Source organism: Lagopus leucura, unplaced genomic scaffold, assembly GCF_019238085.1.
Source record: "Lagopus leucura isolate 7727_CA_CO unplaced genomic scaffold, USGS_WTPT01 Super-Scaffold_100022, whole genome shotgun sequence".
Taxonomy (NCBI): Eukaryota; Metazoa; Chordata; class Aves; order Galliformes; family Phasianidae; genus Lagopus; species Lagopus leucura.
This window is the reverse complement of record NW_024962275.1, coordinates 5586893-5611832: the sequence shown is the minus strand read 5'-3', so window position 1 is coordinate 5611832 and position 24940 is coordinate 5586893. Positions and strand designations below refer to the sequence as shown.

The 24940-nt window shown below is 49.3% G+C and overlaps 1 protein-coding gene across 2 annotated transcripts in view; it reads left to right on the top strand.

Moving 5' to 3' along the window:
- LOC122184131 (collagen alpha-1(XXVII) chain-like) overlaps positions 1–24940 on the top strand; it is a 127920-nt gene that overhangs the window by 86797 nt on the left and 16183 nt on the right. For both annotated transcript variants that reach the window (XM_042878785.1, XM_042878786.1), the window contains exons 30-42: positions 2119–2172; positions 2528–2572; positions 2730–2774; positions 2981–3034; positions 3748–3801; positions 5498–5551; positions 6274–6327; positions 6685–6738; positions 8187–8294; positions 19745–19798; positions 20132–20239; positions 21487–21540; positions 21691–21744. In XM_042878785.1, the coding sequence (XP_042734719.1) occupies positions 2119–2172; positions 2528–2572; positions 2730–2774; positions 2981–3034; positions 3748–3801; positions 5498–5551; positions 6274–6327; positions 6685–6738; positions 8187–8294; positions 19745–19798; positions 20132–20239; positions 21487–21540; positions 21691–21744 (792 nt within the window). The remainder of the gene's footprint in view (positions 1–2118; positions 2173–2527; positions 2573–2729; positions 2775–2980; positions 3035–3747; positions 3802–5497; positions 5552–6273; positions 6328–6684; positions 6739–8186; positions 8295–19744; positions 19799–20131; positions 20240–21486; positions 21541–21690; positions 21745–24940) is intronic.

Here is a 24940-nt window from a genome sequence, read left to right as displayed (position 1 = left end):
TCAAGTCTGACCATCAACCCATCACCACTTTGCCCACTAACCTATCCCTCACATGCTGACACCAGCAAGAAAACCATTCTCACTGCATCTCCTACCCCATTCTCAAGATGAGTCCGTGCCCTGCGTGCCCTCGTGTGCCCGGGAAGGCAGCGTGCCGTGCGCTGCAGCATTGGCACAGGATGGGCTGGAGAGCTGCCAGGACCTCGCTCACCCCTCTCTAACCAGCGCTGTCAGGAGAAGAGAGATTTGAAGATTTCACTAATTGGCTGAATGCAGCCTTCCCTGTCAGGGCGAATTAGGGGAAGCCTTCATCCTGGGTCGGAGCACAGGAGGCTTGGGGAAGACGAAGCTTGCCACATGCATTTTCGAACACGGGGTCACTTTCTCCTCTTTTGGGTCAGGCGCTGATGAGATGTGTTGTGATGGGATTAGCCAGGTGACTGCTGCGAAGGGAGATTGCCCTGGCAGGTCCTGCCATGCTGCTGACAGGGCTCTGCTGGAGGAAACGTGGATACGGCAAACAGCCCTGGCTGCAGCGCTGTGCTGAGGCACTGTCCCTCCGTCCGTCCGTCCCGCAGCCCAGGCAGAGCTGTGTTTTACTGACATGCAGTGCAGGCTTTTGGTTAGTTTGTCTCTGGTGTGCTTGGCGGCACGAGGTTTTGCCAAGCACGGTGGAAGTTTTTGCATTATTTTATATTGACAGCATTTGTCTGCTGTAACAATTTGGCCAAGTTTCCTGCGCATCTTCGGCTGTTACACTGCCGTTCTTTGTGAGTCTCTCCCTGTGCCTGTCATTTTGGAGTTGCTTTTCTAACATGTTGGCTCCCTGATGCTCTTATTACTTTTGGCACTGGGCTCGCATCCCGATTAAGCACATTGGCTCCTGTTTTCTCTATTTCCGCGTTGGCCCACTCTCAGAATTCCTCTTACCATTACATTCTAGCACCGCTCTGTGTTATTATTTATTATTTATATTGCAGTAGCGCCTGAGAGTCCCAGCTGAGATCACAGCCTGATTGTGAACATGACATGCATTAATACAGTCTCTCAGTATTCCCTTTTTATTCCGTTTTATTTTGCCTGACCACAGCTCTGTTTATTCTCCATCAGTGTGACATGTGGGTTTCTGGGGTTCGAGCGGTGCAGAGGGCTGTGCATTCTCTGCTGCAGCTCGAAGCTCAGTCATGGGTCCTCTTTGCAAGACCAGGGCTCTCACAGCTGAGACCCTCTGGAAGAACACCTTCCCCTCCTGCAGCACACCTGAGCTCACCGGGATCCCTTGGCACCTGGGCTCCTGTAGGTTCCACCAGCACATTGGGTGTCCCGTGCATCTCAGGTCTCCCCTGCCTCTTGGACCCACCCAGGTACAGATGCTGGCCCCAAGACCAGAGATGACAAAGCAGGCATGGCCAGCTGCTCTTCTTCTGGCATGCACATGCACAAGCACTGCCTGATTCCTGACAGCAGCCCCTTCCTTAAAGAGCAGGGAGCTGTAACTTCAGCTGGGAACTCATGTACCTGTCCGTGTGTTTCGTCATAGAATCATGGAATCACTAAGCTTGGAAAAAAGACCACTAAGATCACCAAGTCCAACCCCAACCCAGCCCTATCATGCCCACTGACCTTGTCCCTCAGTGCCTCATCTCCATGGTTCTTGAAAAGCTCTAATGGTGGTGACCCCACCATTTTGTAGGCTTTATTGTCCCAGTTGTGACCACGAAGCAGTGTGATATGCCAAGGAGCAGCTGGAAAAGCAGCGTTTATAGGAAGGAAGGGATCTGATATCAATAAGGCTAGAACTGTGAGCCTGTGCACTGCAAAGCCGTCATTGTGTAAGCATTGCCTGAAAGTAAGGCTGTTCCTCACACGCCTTTCTCCTCTGGCTTTGGTTTGCAGCTGGTAATTAAGTTTAAAAGGGAATAAAAATGTTCTGGTGCTGTGTGTTGGCAAATGGTTGGAAATGAAACAGAACAAAGCACAGAAGGGATCTTTTGAGTCCTGGACTGCCCTGCTCAGCCTCCATACACGATTGGCTTCCCCAGACCACAGCTAGGGTGCTACTGTACTTCCCAGTGAGTCAAACCTTCATTTTTTCTTCTCTCTTTTGCCTTTTTGCAGGGTGCCAGAGGGCCTGATGGACCAGTAGGCGAGCCAGGGTCACGAGGTGCCAAGGTGAGCACCAGCCTGGCTGAGACTGCTCTAGGCTGTGTTGTGGACAGACCAAGGTCACAATGGCACCGTGAGCACCAGCCAGCAGGAACGAGTCCTTTATGCAGCAAAAGCAAACCTTCCTCCAAAGCAGTGTTTGCTCAAAGAAACTTGGGTCATGTCGCTCATTGCCCAAACTGCCTGCTGGTTGGGGTGCTCCTCAGGGCAGGGTGCTGGGCAATCAGACTTTCAAGAGCTGCAGGGATCTGGAGGGGATATCTGGTGGAGAAAAATGCAAGAGCAGGTAGGCTGGTGCAGAAGAGCATCACCGATACCATTTGTGCTCCTGCCAACGTGTGTTTGTCTTTTTGCTTTGCAGGGCCGTCCAGGGGAGCCAGGCAAGCTGGGGCCAGATGGGCTGCAGGTACGTCCTGCAGCCAGCACCTGCCCAATGTGGCAAGGTGTCAAACCCCTCCGGGGATGCACACAGTGCCCAGGGACCTGCAGCTTCTTCTGGCCAAAACACCACAGGTGTCTGAGCACAGATCCAGCTGCTAACATCTGTCACTGTGTGTTCACAGGGGAAGATGGGTGAGACTGGGGAGACAGGATCCCGTGGCTTTCCAGTAAGTGTCCATGAGAGTGCTTCCTTTTAGAAATTCATTTTCACTCCAGTTCCTAAGTTCTGGGTCCTGGTCCTGGAGGAAAGACTCGGACATCTCATACTTACAGGACCACCTCTCCACTCTTTGTTGGAGCTTTTGAGATACATGTTACTGCCACGAGGTTGCCGTGGGGTTGGAGCTGACCTTGGTGTGTTTCTTTTTCCTAGGGTATCCAAGGGCCTTCTGGACCTCCAGGAGCAAAAGGGGCACCAGGCGACCCGGCAAGTGCCTTATGACTCTCTCTACATCTGTCACACACAGACACCTCATTGCTTTCTCTGTCCCTACTCCTTCCCACTCCCAATTTCTCTGTCTCTGCCAGTTGCAGTGAGGTCAGAGATGTGAAAGACTTGACTAGAGCCCTACAAGGCACGAGAAAAGATGAGGTCAGATCCCTGAAAAGCATAAAAGAGGCATGGGTCAGCATGGAGAGTGTTGGAGCAGGCTGGATTTTGGGAGGAAATGGAGGCAAGAAAGGCAAGGTTGGGTCTGAGATGGAGTCAGATGTAATGAGAGTTGGGATGGGTGGAGACCAGGAGGGAGGCTGCAGTGCCAGAAGTGAGACCCCAGCCTTGGGGGAGGCACTGGGAGATGTCAGATGAAGACACAGACCTGGGGAAGGGCACGGCCCCATTAAAGCAGGCTGAGAGTTATCTCCTGCCGTCTGTGTCTATGGGACGGACCAGGACAGAGACAGGAAAGCATACCAGACACTTCCAGGTTACCAACTGCAGTTGTTAGAGGTGAGAGAGAGATGGTGAAGGGCCTTCTGAACTGTTATGGTGACTCAGTACACCCACTGTGGTCTTTCCATCTTGCTGCCCATAGCTCTGCTGTGATGTGGGAGGGAACCGGTGTTTTACCTTACAGGAAATGGTGCCCTTCAGAAATAAAAACAGTTGTATGAGAAGGACCTTGTGTCTCCGTTTTCCAGGGTCCACAAGGACCACAGGGACCACCTGGACCTTTGGGAGAAATGGGCCATAAGGTAGGTCTGGTCTTGGCTCTTATTTCTTTTTCCTTCACCTAGAGAGAGGCACCTTCTGACAGAGGTGACAGAGGTGCAAACTTCCACACCCAGGGACGTGAGCAGGAAAGACTTCACTCAAGTCTGAATTTCAACTTCCAAAGCAAACAGTGAGAGACAGAAATTCAAACATCATTCTCATCTCGAGCCATAGACACACAGCTGGTATCTGGGTGTCCCCATCTTCACAACAAGGGCAACATTTCAAAGCTCTCACAAACACATCCCAGGCATGGCTTTACCACCACACCATACCACAATACAGAGCCAGGGACAAACTGTAGCCTTCAAACTGAGAAGTGTTATTTTCTGTCCTGCTCACTGGCGAGGCACAGTTGTGGAGGGCCAAGGCAGTCCCTGCTCAAGTCACTGCAGGCAGTGAAAGGAGCTCTGAGAAACACCTTTGCTGCTGACAGTGCTTTTTGGGTTCTTGTTGCCATGAAGCAATGGCACAAACACACCATAACCAAAGCAGCAGCAGCAGCTGCTGAACAGTGTCCTGATGGATTGCAGGAGATGCCCCATGCCTTCCCCCTGGCTCATCTACAGACTGTGCTCTATTTGATTCTCCATGAAATATCAGCATTTTTGTCTGAGTGTACCAGTTCCCCTTGGTAGCTCCTTTCCATACATCCCTGTATGGAAACTGTAAAGCAGCCATGATGTTTCACTTGGTTGTGAAAACAGCAGCAAAGGTACCTTTTAATACAGCCTACTGCAAAGTGTATGAGTCATGAAAGTTTCCATTCTCATGGCTGCTAGACTGGATGGAGCGGGCTCTGAGCATGGTAAACCACACTGGGGAGCTGGAAAGCTGCTACCAAGCCACTATGGATACTGCCAACCAAGAAAGTACAGAGCTTTATTCAAATCTGTGCCTCTTCCAGGAGCCTTTCTCTGCACTGGCACCTCTGGAGAAACCAAAGCAGGATTTTTGCTTTCATTGGAGCTCGAATTTTCTCATTGCGTGACTTGACCATTCGTTAATAAACCCAACACTCACCCTGCTCCCTCCTCTGCCTGAATCCATTGCAGCAAGCCAGGAACTGGCTGCCTTCCCTGGGCAGCCGAGTGCTCTCTTTGACTATGTGCTCTTTTTTCCTTTATTCCGTACTGCAAAGAGTAAGGAGAGTGCTGCCTGGAAAGCAAATATCCTAAGTAAATAACTCCCTGGAATCCTTTAAAGACAGGCTTTGGTCTTGTCTTACGGATTGTCATTCTTCCCAGGGTAGTAGAAAATGTAGAAAGATTCAAGCTCTCAATTGGCATTGGTGCCAAAGATGTTGAGTGGCCCCACTGTTGCAAAGCTGTGACATCAAGGAAGAATACCTTCCCTCTATCTGCATGCCTTCCCATAGGTTTTGGCTGTCAGTGGGGTGCCAGCCCCTCTGCCAGGATCAGCAGCCTTAGCAAGCAGAGGGCTGGAAGGAGTTACAGGGGAGAATGGGGGCGTGGGAGATGAACAGAGCCCTCGCAGGAGCCAGGCTGTGCCTCTTTGATGCTGCATACCCTGAGCCAGCTCCGGGCGGTGATTGCATTGCAACCAGGGCTGTGCTGTCCCGGGAGGTCTCTGCTAAAGGAATTATGTCTTTGATCTTGTTTTCTGCTTGGTTACAAAGGTTTTTTTCATTGTCTGTCTTCTTTTTTTTTTTCACAGGGACCGCCTGGCCCAATGGGACAACCTGGCCTCCCAGGTGAACCTGGCATGAAGGTAAGAAAAACCCTTTGTGCGATTTCCCTATCAGAGCTTGAGAAGGAGCTTGGCAATGAATTTCAGCTCTGTCATAAGCCCCAAGTCTGAGTGGAGAAGGAAGTGCTTGAGACCAGAGATGTAGGCAGCTTCCAACACGGAACAAGAAGAGCCGAGGTCTCAAGTGTAAAAATACCCTCAGACAAAGTCCCACCAGTTCCCAAACCTCAGCTCTGTGGGGACTGAGCTCCTCCAGTGGTTATGAGGGAGGGTGCTCTGCTTCAGGGCCATGAATGCACCTTCTTGTCTACACGGAAAGGCTTTCAGAAAACATCTCTTTATGTGACAAAGGTCCCTGTGCAGATCAGCTCACAGGGAGGTTAATTTTATTTTGTCCCCCCCTAGTGCTTGGTTTGAAAGTTTGCTCCTACATAGAGAGCTTGTGAGCAGACTCTGTGGGGATTAAATACGATTTCTTCTATGCTGTTCCTCAGTCCCTACCCCCTGCCTCTTTTTCCTTGGCAAATCCTCCAAGGCTTCACCAGAGCTAGCATGTCTATGACATCCTGACCTGGCTGTCCCTCCACACCATCAGTGGAACAGGTCACAATGGTTTGCATAAAGCATCTCTTTACCCCTGCCCTGCAGCCTCTATCAGCCTCAGTGCCCCGACAGGCATTCAGTGCCCTATGCTCACCATCAATAAGCAGCTCGTCTCCTTGTCTGTGATGCCTTCTTTCTAGGGTGATCCTGGCCAGCTGGGAGTTCCTGGAGAGCAAGGCCTCATTGGTCAAAGAGTGAGTACCCACCTTCTGGTGGCACTTCTCCACCTCATCAGCTCCTCAGAGGCTCTTGTCCCTCCTCACCCACAGCCTGTGGACATAGGCCCCTCTCCCAGGCATCCCATAGCCCTCCCAGCCCTGCTTGAGTCTCTGCCTTCCCCATGGAGCCCATTGGCTTGAGCTGAGCTCACGATGCTCCACCAAGTAGGGAGACACTGGCTGCTCTGTGGGAGGGAGTGGGGATGAATGCAGAGCCTGAAGCTGGCTGTGGCTCTTGTCCCTTCTCAGGCTAAGATCAAGAGTCACCTGATGAAAGCATGGGGGAAAAGTGTGTTTGGGCACAGCTTAATGTGACTTGCTTCTGTCTTGCAGGGAGAAATGGGGCTGGAAGGGGACAGTGGGCCAGCTGGTCCAGATGGAGCCAAGGTAAATTTTGGGATGTATAGGTTCTGCAGCAGGAAGGGTATTCTGGTGCAGTGTTCCCTTACCCCCTTGCCTCTTTGATGGCTTAATTTATTTAGAAATCAGAAGTCAGGATATTTTTTTCTGCAGACACATATAATGGACTCCTCGTGTTTCACTCCTCTACCCACATTTTTGGCATATGATCAAATCTCCAAAAAGGTCAACTTCTTTAATATATAGTTTCCAACAATTCATCTGTTTTATTTGAGTTTTTACAGATCAACTTTCCAACTAACTAGGAATTCCTGGGCCTGGCAGGGGAAATCAGAAAAATTATCCATCACTGCCCCCTGTACTGCTGACCAGAGCATTGTTTGCAAGAAATTGGATCCCATTCCTCCTGGCTAAGTCCCAGGTGCTCAGAGCTTGCGTTGCTCTCTTTATCTAACTGCTCTGAGTTGCTACCTTGCCTTTGGAACAGCATTCCATTTCTGTCCTTGCACAGCCAGCCTTTCCAAACAGGCCAACTGTTTTGTTCCATGGAAAGAAAAAGCAGCCGGTCCCACAACAATGCACTTTATTGCTTTGTTCTGATTAAGCTGTTTGCCATATGTCTTCATTTCTGCTTATCTCTGAACATTGGACCAAAAGATTTGCCTTTAAAGACAATCAAATCCTCTGACTTCTCTTGCCATCTTAAGAGCTCTTGAACCACACCAGGTTTCACAGAACCACAAGCACTGGAAAGGATATCTGGAGATGATCAGTCCAACCTGAACGTGTCTCTGGGCAGCAGAAGAGCCACTGCTTGCTGCAGAGGTGTTGGTGTGACCATTAGAGATGTGGCTCTGCTCTAGCACAGTGGGTGACAAAGCCACCACGACCAGTTGGCTGTCAGTGCTGGCATCAAGGCTGAATTGGCCCTTTTGATCATCTCCATGAGATGTGCCATCAGCTGTAAAAGCAGAGAAGCAGAGGTTTGCCATAATCCACTGCTCCAACCACGAGACCCTCTCAGGGCAAGGTGACAGTTTCATGACTTCGATCCCAGCCCTTGCAAGAGCCAGGTGCCCCTCCAGACAAGCCCATCACACCCATTCAGTCTTTAGCATCTGGAATGTGGGGCTCCTGGGTGAGGCAGGGGACTCTTTCAGATCTTGTTCACTGCCTCATTCATGTAGGAGGTTCAGGCCTCACTGCAGGAGAAGCAGTTCACATTTCCCTATGTAATGGGGGAGTTCCTCCTCCTCCAGCCAAGAGATTTTTCAAAAAAAACATGGTTTTGCTCATTTTGTTAAATGTCAAGTGTATTATGACTCATCCTCATTCATCCTTTTGCTTGCAGTCTCTTTTCCTCCCAGACTCCTGAAATATTAATTATGGAGTGTGTTTTTTTTCCTCTCAAGAGCCATGTATGGTGACCCATGTGTTGTGTGGGTATGCAAACTCCCACCTCTTCTCTTCCACAGGGAGACAAAGGAGAGCAAGGCCTGGATGGAGAGAAAGGAGAAAAAGGCACTGAAGGGATGAAGGGAAAAGAAGGGCCTCCTGGATATCCCGGCATCACAGGTGTCCGAGTGAGTCTGAGAAAGCATCCTGCTCACCTCTGCCAGCCAGTCTGTGGGGTTCCTGGAGCAACTAGAGCTCTCCTCCTGGCTGCACAGGCAGCCTGTGTGTATTGCAGGTAGCTGGGTGGGTGCATGAGCCCAGCACAGCTCCTGCACCTCTCCATAGGGCCATCTGAGTGATCCCAAACTGGGGGTGATCCCCCAGGGGGGTCAGCAACGAGTGCTTTGTGCTCTTGTCTCTAGCCGTTGTGTGTAGGGTGAGCTTCACCTTCGTGGCTGGAGCATGGCCTAGATGTGCAGTGTGGGCTCTCTGTTGTGTCCCCCTGCTCAGATGTGGGGCACACAGTGAGCCCTGGGTTGCAGAAGGCATCCAGCTCCTACAAAGGGCTGAGAGCCTTCTGCAGCCATGGCACAAATGAAAGCATGCAGTGTTGTGTCTGGGAAGCTGGAATGCACTGAAACCCTAGCAAAAGCAAAATATGCTTTTTCTTAAGTCATCATTTTATTTATTATTGCAAGGATAGCCATTACCACTGATATTAATACTCTGTGACAAGACATGCCATCTTGCAGCAAAACATGTGGGGGCAGGTTGAGTGGGAGATGCAGGCAGTGAACCAGGACACTGCTTGGGACAGGATGTTGTCCAAGATATGACTCGATGTAAGTGTTGGCACACAGTAAACTGTTTTTGCAAAAAAAAGAACATGCAAATAGGAGGAGGGTGGTCATCAAAATGTGGATCACTCATTCGTTCCTGAATTGCCCTCACTCGTTTCTGTTTGGAGGAGTAGGGCAGGATCCAGCCTGGGGCTCTTTTAGTGGTACCAGGTGTGGAGCAACGCTGCCCAGTGCCAGCAGGCTGCTCTGCAGCAAAGCCAGATCCTTCTACCCAAAGTGGGGGGCCTATCAGTGATTTGTTTCTCGTAATTCCTGCAGTGCCCTTGAGCATGGGGTGGGTGCTCAATGCTAGAGCACATCATTTGTGCCTTTGGTGATGTTGGGGCTGGCTAAAAGGAAGGCAAGGAGAAAAGTGTGAGGCAGCAAAGGGGCTGAATTTGTGTTGTTTTGGGGCTGAGATGGGGAATTGGAGCACTGACTTGACTAGAAGGTGGAAACTCCATAGATATGCAGAACAAGGCTGTAATCCTGCCCCAAATGCATCCACAGCCCGCAGGGAGCCCTTAGCAGGGTGGGTACAGCTTCTGGCAGCTCCACGTGTTTATGTTGTGCACAGTTAAGAACCAATAAAAGTGCTAAAATCATGCAAAAGTCATATTAAGTTATAGCACATAAAATATAGATTCTCGCAGACTGTTTGCCAGCATGTCCCTGGGAACATGATGCCGTTCTGTTTTATTTAAAAAAAAGTCCACGGAGCCAAGATTCCCTCTCATAATCACTCCTTTTTTTCTTTTTTTTTACTGCAAAGTGCTGTATTTCCATCTACTATTTTAATATGTTCCTTTGTATATCCGTATGTCTGAACTCGAGCAGACTTTCAGAGACCACAGGGCTCCAGATAGCGCTGCCTGCTGCCAAGCGTCGGGCCATTACCTAATGCACAGGCTGCTGTTCCATGCTTGCTGAGGTAATCTAGAGATGGAAGTCCTCTGACAGAAGTACAAATAATTTTTCTCCTTTTTTTTTTTTTCCTTTCTTGGAGTTTTTCATCCTCGCTTCCCATGGAGGAAGTCATAGAATCAGGGAATTGTTAAGATTGGAAAAGACCACTGAGATCATTGAGTCCAACTGTTGATCCATCACCACCAAAGTGTAAAAGTGTTAGTGGGATCTTCCTTAAATTTCTGCCAAGTTCATGGATCAGAGATGCAAACCACTAGTGATACCTACAACCCACTCCTTTCCAAGTGAGGAATGGAAGCTGTAATGAAAAATCAAACCAATCTCTTCAAGGCACACCACAACCACCATCCAGGCATGGATGGACGTTCTCAAGGCTGATAGAGAAAGAGAAGAAAAGTCTAACCAGGGGAAAAACCTGAACGTGTTCACACAAGGGCAAATGCGAAGGTTGCACAGTGACCAGTTCCTGACCAGAATTTGCAAGGAGCTGCTCCAGTATTGCTGAGATACCCTGCTCATCTACTGAGGTGATAGTGGAGATGTTAATGCTTCCGTGCTGTTAGTGGCAGGGACGCCAGGATCCAGCTGGTTCACTGTGCCAACCAACTGATCTGCATGTGGGGCTGTGCAGCTCACCTTCTGCTGCTGGAAGAGGTTCATATTGGCTCAAGGAAGATGATGCTCATGCACAGCTATAGACAAACTTCTCCAGCACCTTGGCTTGGCTCTCGCTCTGCAAACCACTACAGCTAAACCACTTCCTGAAGAATTTTCCTTAACACCAAGGGCATGTTTAGTCTTCATCTTGATCTTGCTTATGTCTAAAGGAAAAAGGCTCTCCAGCATTGTATGCTCTGGACACATGTAGGAAATGAGGATCTGGCCGTACATTTTCAGCCTGCTTTGCACATACTGGCCCGGGGGAAAGACCTGGTGCTGGCAGTTCCTCATGTGGCCCCAGAGCAGGTAGGACTTGGCTGGGCTTGTAGGAACTCACACACCACTTGGCGACGGAGCAGCAAGAGAAATGGGAAGAGGCAGAGAGCTTGCTTTGAGCCATGCAGTTCTACTGGGTCGTGCAGAAAGAGGCTTTCACCCAGCAATTGGTCCTACAGGTCTGGCTTTGTGAGCAAGGTTGTGTTTTCCAGGAAGCCATGCCAAAGCTGGTACATTATTGACCAACTTCACCCAAGCCTCTCTGGGTGCTCAGGAAACGTTTTTCAAAGATCATTAGCTTGAACTTGGCTCAGCCATCCCCCGTGTTAGCAAACCGGTTTTTAAATCCCAAACAAAAGCAGCAGGGAGGCCCCAACTGAGTCTCCAGGGATAGTTTGTGCACAATTCAAAGCCAGTGGATTTCAGCAAACAAATGGAGATGGCCTGTGAGTCTCCCAGCTGTGGCTGGCAGGGCTCGAGGCAGCTGGAGCTGTGACACACAAGTATCCTCTATCTTTTGGTCACGCTGTCCAAGTTCACACTGCTCCATTCAGCTCTAGGTCCTGCTTCTGCCAGTTGTCCCTCTGGTAGGGAGGGAGGAATCAAAGCATCTGAAGCACCAACATACAGCTAAGTGCAGGATCCAGCTGAGCTTTCAGAATTTCCATCAGAGATGTGCATCCCTTCTGAGCTCCTGTCCCACCTGATATCTCTTTGCAGTGGTTTCCCACTTCCTCTAATGCCTACTCTTTGTTGTCACTTCATCTTGATTCTTCCAGACTTGTCCGCTTGACCTCTGATTGACCAAGTGAGAACAACAAGGAGGTGGTAATCTCTTCCCCTTGCAGAGCAGCAGGTTGGGCATCCCCCATTGGAGACTGGAGATGTAGGTCCAGGTCAGCAGTGAGGGGAGCAGGTGTTGTCCCCTGCAGTGTCAGCAAGGCAGGATGGGGATGCATGAAAGATGGAGCAGCTCTTCGAGCTCCAGCAAGGTGTTCATCAGCAGTGCAAGCACCCATGTAGTTCACCAAAATGAAAAGCTAATTCATCATAGCTGGTAATCGTATAAGGGGAACAGTGCCATGCAGTCCAAAATACCCAACCAATGTTGGGCGTGTTGAGCGTTGTTGAAGAATAATGTGCATTTCCAAAGGATCTGACTGCCTGTCAATCGCATGCTTTACAATAAAGCATGAAAGGAAGCAGAGGCTGCAGCCAGCAGTGCAGGCTGACCCGCTGCTGGCTGCATGAAGGGCCCAGGCCAGTTGGCAGGAGGCAGGCGGTGGGTTTCCAGCTGCTCCGTGGCTGCGCTCTGTGGTTTTCATAATGTGCTGGTTGTCATACAAAGCCGACATCTGATAGCAAGGTTTTTACAGTTCCAGGAAAGCAATTGGAGAGCCTGTAGGTAATGAAATGCAACATGCTCTGAAACAAGAAAATCCCTCATTGTTCAGCAAAATTAGGAGCTGAGCTCTTTTCTTTTTCCACTTCCTTTTTAACCTGAAATTCTATCTGCAGTGTCATTCAAGCCACATCAGGACGCAGAGAGCTTTGAGCCAGATGCTCCAGTGGTAAAAATGGCCATAAACAATTACATCAGAGCAGATCTGGCTGTGTGTGCTGTATGGTGCAGATGTGTATCAACAAACCGGAGGAGCTCCAAGGGCTGGTAAATCCCTCTGCTCGGGTGTGACATGGTCAAAGTGCTTTTGTTTGCTCTTCCAGAATGTTGAGTGACAGAACTGGACCAGAGTGGAGATCTGAGAAGGCTTTTTGAGGGAACTCAGAGTGCTTTGAAAAGGGCAAAGCCACTCTCCAGCTGAGAAGCACTGGGAACATGCGTGGCTCCTGGCTGCAGCCCCGTGGGTTCTGCTGTGTCACTCCCCACGCACAGCCCTGGGTGGTGTCCTGAGGACAGTATCTCTCCCATTGGCTTACACATGCTCCTCTTCTTGTTTCCCCATCATCTACAAGCTAAAATCCTGAAGTGGAAGGAAGATGTGCTGCTCAGGATGGACCTTCTGCTCTGAATTCATGCTTTTTCTCCAGAAACGCCGCACTGTGGACACTGCTGAGATGAACTGGTTTCTGAGTGAGCTGGGCAGAAGCTAATTCTCATCCAACACACTGCTCTAGTATAAAGCTGTCCAAACAGCACTTACAGCCGAATTCGTCCCAGAGTGGTTTTTTGCTCTTTGTTCTTTTCTGTTTCCTGCCACTGAAAACATGATTCAAAGATTTTCTGCAGCAAAGCTCCTTGCTCTGCTCTCATGGAGTCCAGCCATTCACTGTGAACACATGAGCTCAGCCACAGATGGCAGCACCACTGCAGTGACATGGCACTCAGCTTTCTGAAAATACTGGGTCCTGGAATCACTTCTGGCTTCAGCTTCAGTTGTCCACACAGGAAGCTGTGGGGTTTTTCTGATAATGTGCTGAGCTGTTGTTTCCTGGTAAAGTCAAGGTTTGTGCACTGGTCCATGGAGCCTCTACTGGAAGAAGCCCCTTAAACTCGTGGACATGGGGTTGTCCTTGGCTGAGCTGCATCAAAAATCAAAGGAGAATGGGGCAGCTCTGGGGTGAAGTAAACGTGCTTAAGCCCTTTGCTCTGAATCGGGCTGGAGCGAGGGTTGGTGAAGAGGTCCCCCCAGGTTCTCCTTCTCCTTCTGGGAACAGTGCTGCAATCCCAGGGCAACACTGCCCTCATCTGCAGTCCTTTAGCTCTAGTAACAGCTGCTTCTCCAATGGCCCCAGGTTTGTCTTCTGTGGAAATCTAAACATCCCTTTTGATGGGGAGGTACGTGGATTTTGCTGTTTGGAAGATTTATAGTTAGGTGCTATGGCTGAGCCCACCCGATGCTCTGAGCCCCCCAGAGTGTGCCACAGCCATCCCTGCATCCCATCGGTCCTGGATGCGTGCTGGTCGGCGCTGCATGGCCTCTGCCGCTTGGGAAGGAGGCTGCTCCCAGCTGGTCCTCATTTAGAGTTAATAGGAGTTGAAATGAGCCAGAATTTGAAATAAATCCCATTGACTTGGCACGGTTTCTTTCCTGACTCAGACGAAGGAGACGCGCTTTTTGTGCAGTTACTCCAAGATTCCCCTCCTTATTGCAAGAGAGAGGATTTCATTCCCCTCCTCTTCCACAACCCCAGGGCGTTTGTGTCCTTCAGAAGGAAGATGTTAACCCCTGTTGTTTGAGGAAGGAAAAATGACCTGAGTAGTGCTCGTTGTCATAAATAGGAGTTATGCTGACCGAGTGCTCTCTCCGTTGCTTTCTTCCCAGTTGTCAGCTTCCAAAATGGCCAATTCTTTGGGGCATTTTGGTAACATCTTTTATGGGAGCTTCCAAGCTCGGTGGTTGAGGGCTTGCACTTCTCCTGCACCGCCCATCCATCCATCAAGGCACCATCTTTGTCTCATGGGCTGCCTTAGGGATGTGGAAATAGAGGAAGAAAGGGGAAAAAAGGCTCTTCCAGAGACAACAAATGAGTAGGAGTTCAGAGCTATTGGCCCAAACCAGAGCAACTCAGAGCACAGCTCTGTGCACAGTCTTCTCTGCTACCTTATGCTACGACTGCTTAGAAAAGAATGAGTCAAATAAATGTTCCCATCCAGAAAATCAAAAATTGAATATTTCGGAGCAATGTCTGCATACAGATTAGGACTCGCTCTGAAGCAGGGAGGTTGGCATACAAGGTTTTTGTTTGCTTTCCATATTCTAAGTTGAGGAACTCAGCTGAAAAGAAGATCGTGGCAGTGCTAAGAATAGTTTCTCCATCCAACGTCTTGTAGGGTTTCTCCATCTCACTTTCTCTTTGAAGACAACCAGCCAGCTGTACCTGCACTCACCACTCGAGTTTCCACAAGCAAGCCAATGGCCCATTGCTTCCCAGTGCTCCCAGCAAAGCCCTCTGAACCTTCCAATACAATCAGGTCTTTCTTCTCAGGAATAGTTGAGTCTTTCTTCTTTCCCCATACCCATTCAGGAGCTGCTTCTTGTGTTTCCTCCGCTTTCAAACTACGGCTAGGCAAAGAGATTAGGAAATGTGTTTCTTATAAATCCAAAACATTTATGTCTTCAAATGCCTGGCCCCAATAATCCCACTAATTTCCTGAGTGCTTGTGAACTGTCCTATACGGGGCAGGCTTCGCTCGATCAAAGTTTATTAAGTAGAGGTTCTCATATGGAGACATTGCTGAGCAGTAGGAAATGATACGGGGCTTTTTCATTTCCCTTTAAATGAGCTGGCTGGCTGGGCCTTGAACAATATGGGCATGGTTGTCCTATGTTTCATGCTTACTACCTTCACTGCTTTAGCTTTTCTGCCCTTCCTGCTTCCAGTGCCTCCAACTATCACCATCTTTCCCATCACCATTGGCACTTTCTTTTCTTTACTCACTGGCTGTGTTCTGGTTCTTCTATTTCTTCCTGCCTCACATTTGGTAGGAAGGAGTGACCTCAGACCTCCACTTCCTGACACGCAAAACATCTGGAAGCATTCTGCATAACAGCATCAAGTAACGCTGAACCCATCCGAGATGGGATTTGGGAAGGTGTCTTTCCAGGCACCATGCTCTCTTCCAGTTGTGATCTGCAAGAAAAAAAGGAAAGTTGCCCTCTGAAGAGCCAAGAGTCGTAGTGCTCCTTGGCTCCAACCAGGCTGGTGAGCGCTGTCCTTGAGATTCACTTCCTGACATCCCTGCGTATGTGCGGAGCATCGCAAAGCGTAGGGGAAGTTGGGTCTGCAGCAGAGCCCTGCTTGGCTCTGTTTGGGGCATATCTCTCTGCAGTTCATTCAACTTCCTTATTTTGTTTTTCTCTGTGCTGTTGTTGTAACATAGATTTCAACTGTTGATGACTTGAGAATTTAAAGCTGGGCTGCGCATCTGTTTGCTCGCATTAACACTGTGCTGTGTGAGAGAGCCGACATTGCTGCCAAGGCCATCAGCAGCCCAGAGCCTCTTTTTTTTTTGTCCTTAAAACTCATCAATTTGCATTGAAAAATAAATCATTCGGCTTCTGCCACAGGCGATCATCTCATGCTGTACTACAAGATCTTAAAGAATTGGGTCCTTATTGAAGCTGGCAATGGAATTTTGCTTCCCTGGGATATTTTAGCATACCTTAAGGCACGTGAATTTGTTACAACTGCTGCTTTCTGCTGTTCCTCGTCACTAATACCATTATCTTCAGATGGAACTAACATGCTTCTCTAATGAGGAGCGCAGTACACAAAATCACCATTTAGAAGTAATCTTGCTCACGGAAGAAGCCTGGAAGGAAGATTTGCTTTTTCATACAACAAAATGTCTACAAACCTCAAAAATAAAAGCATCAAGTGTTTAGTGCCTTGGCACGCTAACCCAGCTGATCTGAATCTAGCAAAAAGAACCTGGAATGAATCATTCTGATGTATAAACTCCTCTCCATCTTCCGCCCCTCATTGCTCAGGACAGTGGGAAGCCTGGAAACTTCACGTTGCAATGAAATAGGCACCAAAAGGTGCCAGATCCCTGAGGGGCTATGGAGACCCTGCACGAATCACAGAATGCATTCAGAACAAATTCTGTCCTACGGAATTTGATTTATCAGTGTTGGGTTTTTTTCCCTTCTTCTGGCCCCAGTTTTTCCATTCCTGGATAAATGAGTCAGAAGAATGGGAAAAAGGGAAATCTGACCTTTTTTGAAGGCGACCAAATGGTTTTTGGGCTGGCCATGGCCTGTGTGTCCCTGCCATGTGTCAGTGCAGTGATTTCTTGGAACTGTGCAAACCAAGACATATCTGCGATTGCAACAAACATCCACAGCATCAGGAACGACACAAGGAAAGATACCACATCTCTGGGAACCCCAGGCAAATGTTGAGCTGTCTCTACATTCATCTGGGCTAAATTCCTGTGCAGCTGGAGAAAGCACATCCAGGAATATCAGCCACATGGTAGGCTTCCCGCTCACCAGCAGAGCTCCTCTGGCCAAAGTCCTAGAAAGCAGTGCTGGTGGAGCATGGAAATATCCCTAGCTGATAGAGCTTGCTCCATTTGAGGAGGTGGCTGAGACTGCAGGATCTGCAAGCCATGTCTCTGCTGCCAGTGTTGCCAGCGTGGTTGAACCCATTTATTCATACTAGCAAAGCTTTTAACAAGAGCTGGCTCAGTGGGAGAGCCTCACAGGATGATTTCTGGTTGACCACAAGTGACAGCTGGGCTCACGGCTATCGCTGACCAGAGGCAGAGCTATTGCCAAGATTTCATTCCCAGCCGTGAAGAAGGAGCACATCCCAGCTGGAGGAGTCAGGAGGACATTCTGGAGATGGTGAACATCCCTGCTCAGTGAGGTCACTGCAGCACCAGGCAGTTTATCAGAGCCCATACCTGTGCTGAGACCCCACCAACATGGAAAGGTGATCTGGAACAACTAGGGACAGCAAGACCCTGTCTGATCACAGCACAGTCTCCTGTGGACGAGTTTAATGCTGTGGACAGGACTTGGGCTGTTGAAGATGGGATTCGTTTTGCTTTTCCCTTCTCCCATGTGACTCTAGTCCTATATCTGCACTTCAAGATTCAAGCGTGAAGTTGAATGCAGATTTTAGGAGCAATTTGGAAATGTCTCTTAGGAGGAAGAGTGAAGGTCCAAACCTGCCTTCCCAGAAAGCAAAGACATTCTGGGTGCAGGGCAGAAGCGAATTTCAGTCATGGCTTCTATGGGAGATGCATCAGGAGTGGGAACCAGGCTGTACAAACAACCCCTTCAATTTGGCTGTGGGATCCCTGTGACCTCCTGCAGGAACAAAGGGCCCATCTGCCCTGCACGTTTATAAGGGGTTCATCCAATCCATGCACTGCTGCCTGCATTTGTTCAACGTGTAACACACCCTGATCCTGGGGAGGCAAGTACAAGTAACGTGGAAGTCTTTGATTCAAGGGCCTTTGCAGCACAGAGTGTCAAGAGCACATCTCAGTGTGCAGGATTATTCTGCTGGAGAAGATTGGCAACTCAGCCATCACCAGGGCCAGGAACAGATTTAGCTTAAAATGGGCTTTCTCCAATTCACAAGAAATAGCCATTGCCTGTAATTCCAAAAAATCTTACTGCGCAGTCCATGAAGAAAAAATATGATGCAACCAATTAGAAATCTCAGTTGCATCATTACTCTTCACGGCTTGTTTTGTGAGTGATACTGCTACTTAGTCTCCAAATTTTCAGGCCAATAAGCATCTCAGTATTGGTGCAGAGAAGGTCAGCTGTGCAATGACATATATATACCCAAAAAATATAATATCCAATAGCTATCTGATATATCCAGTGATGTATACATGGCACAGTTGGGTGTCTGGTTCCTCGTCCCGTGTCGGGTTGGCTGCACAATGAGCTAGGGGCGGCCCAGTTGGATGCTGCCATTGGTGAGGATGCTTTGTGCTCATCAGTGTACAGCACGTGGGTGACCCTCACTTCTGGGTGACCCTCACTTCATCGCCTGTGGGAAACTAATTGCAAAAGTGTCCTCTTGGAAGAGGGCAGCACGAAAACAGCAAACAAAGCCTCAAGCAAACTGGAAGAGAAGAACAGGACCTGTAGAGTCCTCAGAGGGACCCATCCTTTGTGAAGCTCTGGAGGTGTTGGCAAGGTGTGCACTTGAGGTGTTTGACTTACCGAAAGTGGAGCTATTCCCTCTGGGGAGGTGAAGGAGTGATACGATTCTTCAGGGCTATTAGAAGCCTGAATTGCTCCTTTGTGTTAAGAGCAGGCACTCAAGAGGCCCATGTTTCAGATCGGAGTAGAACCCCTGAGGCATGGTCGCATTTATAAGTTGCTTTTGTTCACCTGAGAGACCAATAGCTCTCTGCAACATCAGCAGAGGTGGGCACTACACCTTCTTACCCCACCCTGCGGAGGGAGAGATGCTGCACTGGTGTGTAGATGCTGTTGAAATGTTCGTCACGATTGCCAAAAATTATGAGTTATTTTCTTCAGTGGTGCTTTTGCTTCATTCAGCCAGATCCAAAATATGTTGTCTGCATTGCAGCCAGCGGGGCCAAACATTGAAAAAATAAATTCCCTGGGCTCCCTCAGGAGAGTGTGCTGAACTTTGTGCTTGCCACAGCTCATGTCATCTGCAAGGATGGCTGGCAGCGTCTGCTGCATGGAGGCACAAAGCAGGCTGGCATCTCTCAGCACTGTGGCTCCTACCTGAAGTTTCCCATCCAAACCTATTTCTAGCTGAGATCAGGATGTTGTGATTTCTGTGTGCTGTCTATTGCAATAATAATAGCATAAAAGGAGAGCTTTTGCATTGTAATCAAAAAGTTGTGGATGACAGCTAGACAATGAAACAACTGTCTGTTTTTGCAGATAGAAGATAAAGAATTGCTGCTGAAGCAGTATTTGCATTGCCATTATTCTAGAGCCATATCAGAGTACTGACATCCAATTCAGTGCATCAGTTGGTGGTGAGCAGTGCTCATGGGCCAGAGGAAGAGTTGTGTAGGGGTCAGAGGAAACGTGGCTCCCATGTTTTGAACACTACTGAAATTCCCCTTTTGCATCCTCAAGGACAGACGTGATGGCTTTCCATCACCCGCAGGTCCTTGATATGAGCAGATGAAAAACATCTCCTTGCAGCAATGTTCTGTAGTCACTGGACACAGAGATCTTTCCTCCTCTAAGCCATGAGGTTTCCTTTTCATCCATGTGGTGGAGCAACTCAAAGATGAACTTGGCCATGCTGTAGTACCTGGGAACTGTGTCCTTGCCTGCATTGCTGCCAACCCACCCTGTTGGCTCCCTTGGGAGTAGAACAGGATGGGTGAGGATGCTGTTAGGGTTGCGTGCACCAGCAAAGTGAACGGCGTGCTGGTTGGGATTGGATTTATTTGCTTTCTCATTCCAATAGCTTTTTTTTTTTTTTTTTTTTTTTTTTTTTGTACTCCCTAGGGACCAGAAGGGAAACCAGGAAAACAGGGGGAAAAGGGCAAGCCTGGCCAGAAGGTAAGAACATCTGCCACTGATAACAATTCCTCCTCTGGATCTCATTTTCTTTGCTCATCATTGATCATAGAATCATATAATGGTGTGAGTTGGAAGGGACTTTAAGGATCATTTAGTTCCAAGCCCCCTGCAATGAACAGAACACCAACCTCCACCAGGTGAGGTTGCCAAGGCCCATCCAGCCTGGCCATGAGCACCTCGAAGAATGGGGCATCCATAACTCCTCTGGATGTGCCAGCATCTCACCACCCTCACACTGGTGCCTCAGCACCCTTGTAGTTGTCTGTAGAAGCTGTGTTGTCCTGTGTTAACCTCTGTGCTTTCATTATGCAGGGCAGCAAGGGCTACCAGGGGCAGCTTGGAGAGACAGGACCTCCAGGGAAGGAGGGGCCGAAGGGGAACCAAGGCCCTAAAGGATCCCGAGGTACCCTGGGACCTATGGTGAGAAGAGCTCTGCAAATGGTTGAACACAAGACCAGAAATGTGGTTAGCTGTGCTGGGCATGGGCCTAGAGAGCAGAGAGCCCAACAGGGCCAACAGATCAGAGGGAGTGAAATGATGGCAGATGTTAAATAGACCAAAAGAGCATAACACTTGCACTGAGCAGCAGAGGAGAGGCTCCATGATGGTGGCAATGATGCCCCGTGACCCCAGCTCACACTGCATTGTGGTGGTTCTGTACAATTCCCCAGACAGGATGAAATATTGGGGATTTTTGCTTGTAAATGGAGTGGTCTGACAGCTATTTTTGCTAGGATCTTTCCCTTTGAGACTGCACAGCCAGTGCACTTTTAAGTCAAACTGTGTTGATAGAAAGAACTCTGCCTTGGATTTCTGCCCTGTTTCTACACCCACTCTTGATCTACTTATCTAAAATAATTGCAACAAGAGGAAATACAGCATGGGAAAGAGTTTGAGCTGGGGCCTGAAGGTGAGGTTTTCAGCAACAGTAGTATGACAGGGAGGGAAGAAAGTTAATTTATGTGAGACAAATGAATTCATTACGCAGCAGTAAGTAACAAGAACCTCCTCATGTATTGCAGGCTGGTAAGGAAACTTTTTGCACTTTGTTTGGTTGAACTCAGTGTAAATCGGGAGTTACTTATGAACTAGGAATGGTGGTGATGTTTCAGAACAGTAGCAAATGAATGATGGAATAAGGGTTCTGCTGATAGTGTTTTCTTGCATCAGAAATTATGTCCACCCCATATGTCTTCACTACTCATTGGCAACATCTCCATGGATTATTTCACAGCAAGTCGAGCAGTGTCTGAGCAGCAGTGCGTTGGACTGAGCACGTCTCTGCAGCCTGTCTTGAGGAAAGGGTTTTCTTCCACACTAAATGGGTTTATCTGGAAAGGTTGCAATCCATTTTAATCTGGTGATCTGGCTTAAACCTTTTTGTGCAGATTGATAGAGATGCAACAAAGAGCTTTTGCAACGCCCTCATCACAACCCAGAAAACTCCCTTCCTGCCCTCAGAACCCACACTGAAAGGTTTCCTCCCTGCAGTTCAGGATTAGGTCACGCATGGGATTGGTCTCACTGGCGGACTCCCTAGCACAATGCTAATCTGAATATAAAGATGTCCAAAAGGGCAGATGAAGAATTCATACCCAGTGCATCCCACGCCTGTGGGTTATGCCTGCAGGCTGCTCTCATGGTGCTTCCTTTGCTTGCTTCTGCAGGGTGCTCCAGGAAGGATGGGTGCTCAGGGGGAGCCTGGCTTGAAAGGTTACCAGGTGAGAGCTTCATTTTCATCCTCCATCTCCTAACAGTTCTTAGCTGTAACAAATGTACCACTCCAGCATGTGGCTATGTCAGAAATCCAAGCAGGACTTTGGCTCAGACTGCTCCTTCCTGTCTCCTCACGCACTGTCTGCTCTCTGCAGGGACACGCAGGACCACCAGGGCCAATTGGACCACCGGGGCCGAAGGGTGAGAAGGTAAGGCAGCAAAGCAGCTCTGCAGTGCATGCAAACCAGCACTGCTCAGCTCTGCAGCGTCACCATTACAGCATCAGCACCAAAGCTTGGCCCCTGGAGGCTTGCACAGCCTGGGCAAGGGTAGAAATGGTTGTATCCCACAGCAAAAAAAAACATGTGCCAGTGTTGGTCTTGAAAGAGGGTCTTGCCCCAGCCATCTTCAGCACTAGATTTCCCACGTCTCCAAGTTCGTGTGTGCTTGAGTCGCTGCCATCGGCGCTACAGCCAGCCGGGGAGGTTCTCAAAGCAGAGCTGGTCCCCATCGCCTTTGCCCCGCGTTCCTCCTCGCTGCTGTGACTCAGCCCAGCTGCAGCGAGGGGCTCGCCGGGGGGCGCTGGGCTGACTCAGAGCTCTCTCTGCACACCGGCTTTCCCCTTGCGTTTTTCCCCTTTTGCTGAGTCAGCGCGGCCGTAACCAGTTCAGGCTGGAGCAGTGACTCACGCTGTAATGGTTTCCTGTCGGCAGGGCTGGATGCTCCCAGGCCAACCGACCCAGCTGGCCGCGCGGTGCTGCTGGAGCCCCTCACGTGCCGCGGTAGCAGCAGCAATGCTCCTTCCCCCATTAGGGGCAGGGAGGTGGTGGGGATTGGGAACGGTCAGTGCCGGGGTCCCAGGGGAACGGAAAGATGTGTGAATTCATTTTGCTCATTTTCCACCTCCCCAGCACTGCAGCTGAGAGTTTTTGCGGGTGGTTGCAGACGGACGTGCGCAAACAGCAGCTTTGCTGCTTGCAAAAGGAGACAGTGAGACGCAGAGATCCCGAGGGCGCGTCTCTGCCGGGGCTCCGCGTGCATCGTGTCTGTGTCAGGACACCCTGCCTTCAGGGTGTCGCACTGCTCTGCCTTCAGACTCCTCGTGCTGGTGGCCAGGGGGCGATGTGGCAGGGCGAGCTGTTGTGCTCCACTATCACACATCCCCTGCCTCGGCAATTTTGCTTAAGGCACAAGCACATGCTGCTTTTTCTCTCGTTTCCTGCTGCTTCATCCACGTCTCTATCACTGCCTTGCTGGATTTCTACCCCCAGCTCCTCTCATGCTGCCCTCCCCAGTAGCACTGCTGCCTCCTGCAGCAGCGTGTCCGTGTACACTCATGGGAGCCAAGCACAGCCCGGGGTGATGCAAGGGCTCACAGCCAAGCACGTTGTCCAGCTGACAGCCTGGCCAGAGGCTTCTCACAGCCCCACTGCTGACGCTTGAGCATCTTGCAAAAGTTGAGAGCTGTGACTACCAAAAGCATAGTCACCATTGGCTTTAGAGCAGGAAGAGATGTGCAGATATGTATCTGTTGCTTAAATTTTGACTACTGCTTTTCTTTTCTTGATCTCTGCACATTTTTAAATGTGCCATCTTCTTGAAAGCCATCGTCCCAAACATGAGACTTGTGTTATTACCATCATTGTGGATCTTTTATTGTCAGAGCTCAGCAGCAGCATGTAACAGCTTATCCAAGAATGAGTAAACAAACTCTAATTGTCAGTTTCCAATCTGAAGCCTGGCAAAGACTCCAGAGCATCCTGCTGAGAGCAGTCAGAGCTGTTTGTGGCCATTGATAGCCAAATCTCACCCTGGCCCTGCAGGATGGGAGGGCTGCAGGCTGCCCCCTGCAGCCAAACCAGAAGAGCCCAGTGCCACCTGCTCAGCCTCCAGCAACACCTGCTGCACCACCCAACTGCTCCACAAAACTTGCACCTAGAAGTTTTCTTAGCCATCCTTCCTTCTTATCTCCTAAGGCTGATCCCAGCCCAAGGACAGATTTCTTCCCTTCGGACATCTCTGACCTCACACAAGCGTCTGAACGTTAAAATGGAAGCCTGAATCTGAGAACAGGAGCAGAAATGGAAATAGGACTGTGGCCGCTCTGTGAGCTTCAAACTATGCTTTAAGTGTAGCTTTTGTGAAGAAGGAGAATACGTAATGTGGGGAAGGTCTTCTCTTTTCCAGAGCAGCAAATGGGGTGGAGAAAGGCACTGTTGCAAACGCAGCTCCATTGTGCCATCCCGACCAGCTACCAGGCCACATTTAGTACATTTACAGCTCCTCAAAGAGGCCTTGCTCTGAGCAGACGCCTGCACTTGGCAGCTGCTTAAAGCAGTCCAGATGGGATCCTTTTAAAAATTACAAACTGGCGTATCTCACTTTGGGACGAGAGCCAACAATAACAAGCCTTCCCTTCTTCTCCATGCATTTTCCATTTGTATCTCAACATGTTTACTTTGCTGCCCTTTACTCTAACTTTTTTTCACTGCAACTTTCCAAAGAATTAGTGCAGACCTTTCATCTCCCTCTCGAGCAGCTGAGGCATCAGGAAGTCGTGGAGGAGCTCTGTCTCACAGCCCTAGAGCTGACCACTGCCCCAGGATTTTCTCTGAAGACAAAGCACAGAGTGGCAATTAGACTCAAGGAGACACAGAACTGCCACTCGGATTTTGGGGAGAGAGTCTGTGAGTTTTGGCACTGCCCAGAATTGTGAGCCTTCCTTGAGTTCATCACAGCCACCACGGCTCTGCATGGCAAGGTGTTCACATCCTGCTGGTGCCGAGGCTGCTGTACCATAACACGTCTGCTGGGATTGGTTTGGTTTCTTTTCTGAGACCTGAGAAATGGTGTCCTTGTTTCCCCTCTCTCCTGCACTCCTTTGATAGTGGCTTGAAAGCGAACCAGTTGCCAGGACTTCTGCTGCCAACTTCACCCAGCAAGTTCTTTAGCACTTGAAACCGTTGGCAGAAGTCTTTAGGCATTGCTTTGCTTTTCCTCTATTCTGCCCCCAAATCTCTCCATCCATATTGCTCAGCAGTATATTTTCAAGCCATTCTGGCACAGTTTCTTCCCGCATATTTCATTTACCAACTGTATGGCAACTGCTGAGTCACGGCCTGAACCTCTGATTGATCACCTGAGGTGAGCCATGAGTCAGCCAGAGGAGCACAGGTGAAGGCAATTCACCTGTGCTACCGGAAGGGGTGGAGCCTGGCTCCACCCCTCCTGGACCTATTTAAGAGCTGGCTACCAGAGGGGAAGGATCTCTTCTGGAGATCCTCCTCTTTGATATCTTCTAGTGAGCTCAACCCAAGGGTAAGCTCTTCTACTTATTCTCTTTTGTGATCCCTGTTTGCTTTGCCTTACTCTTTTGATTATATTGCAATTATAACATCTTGGTTA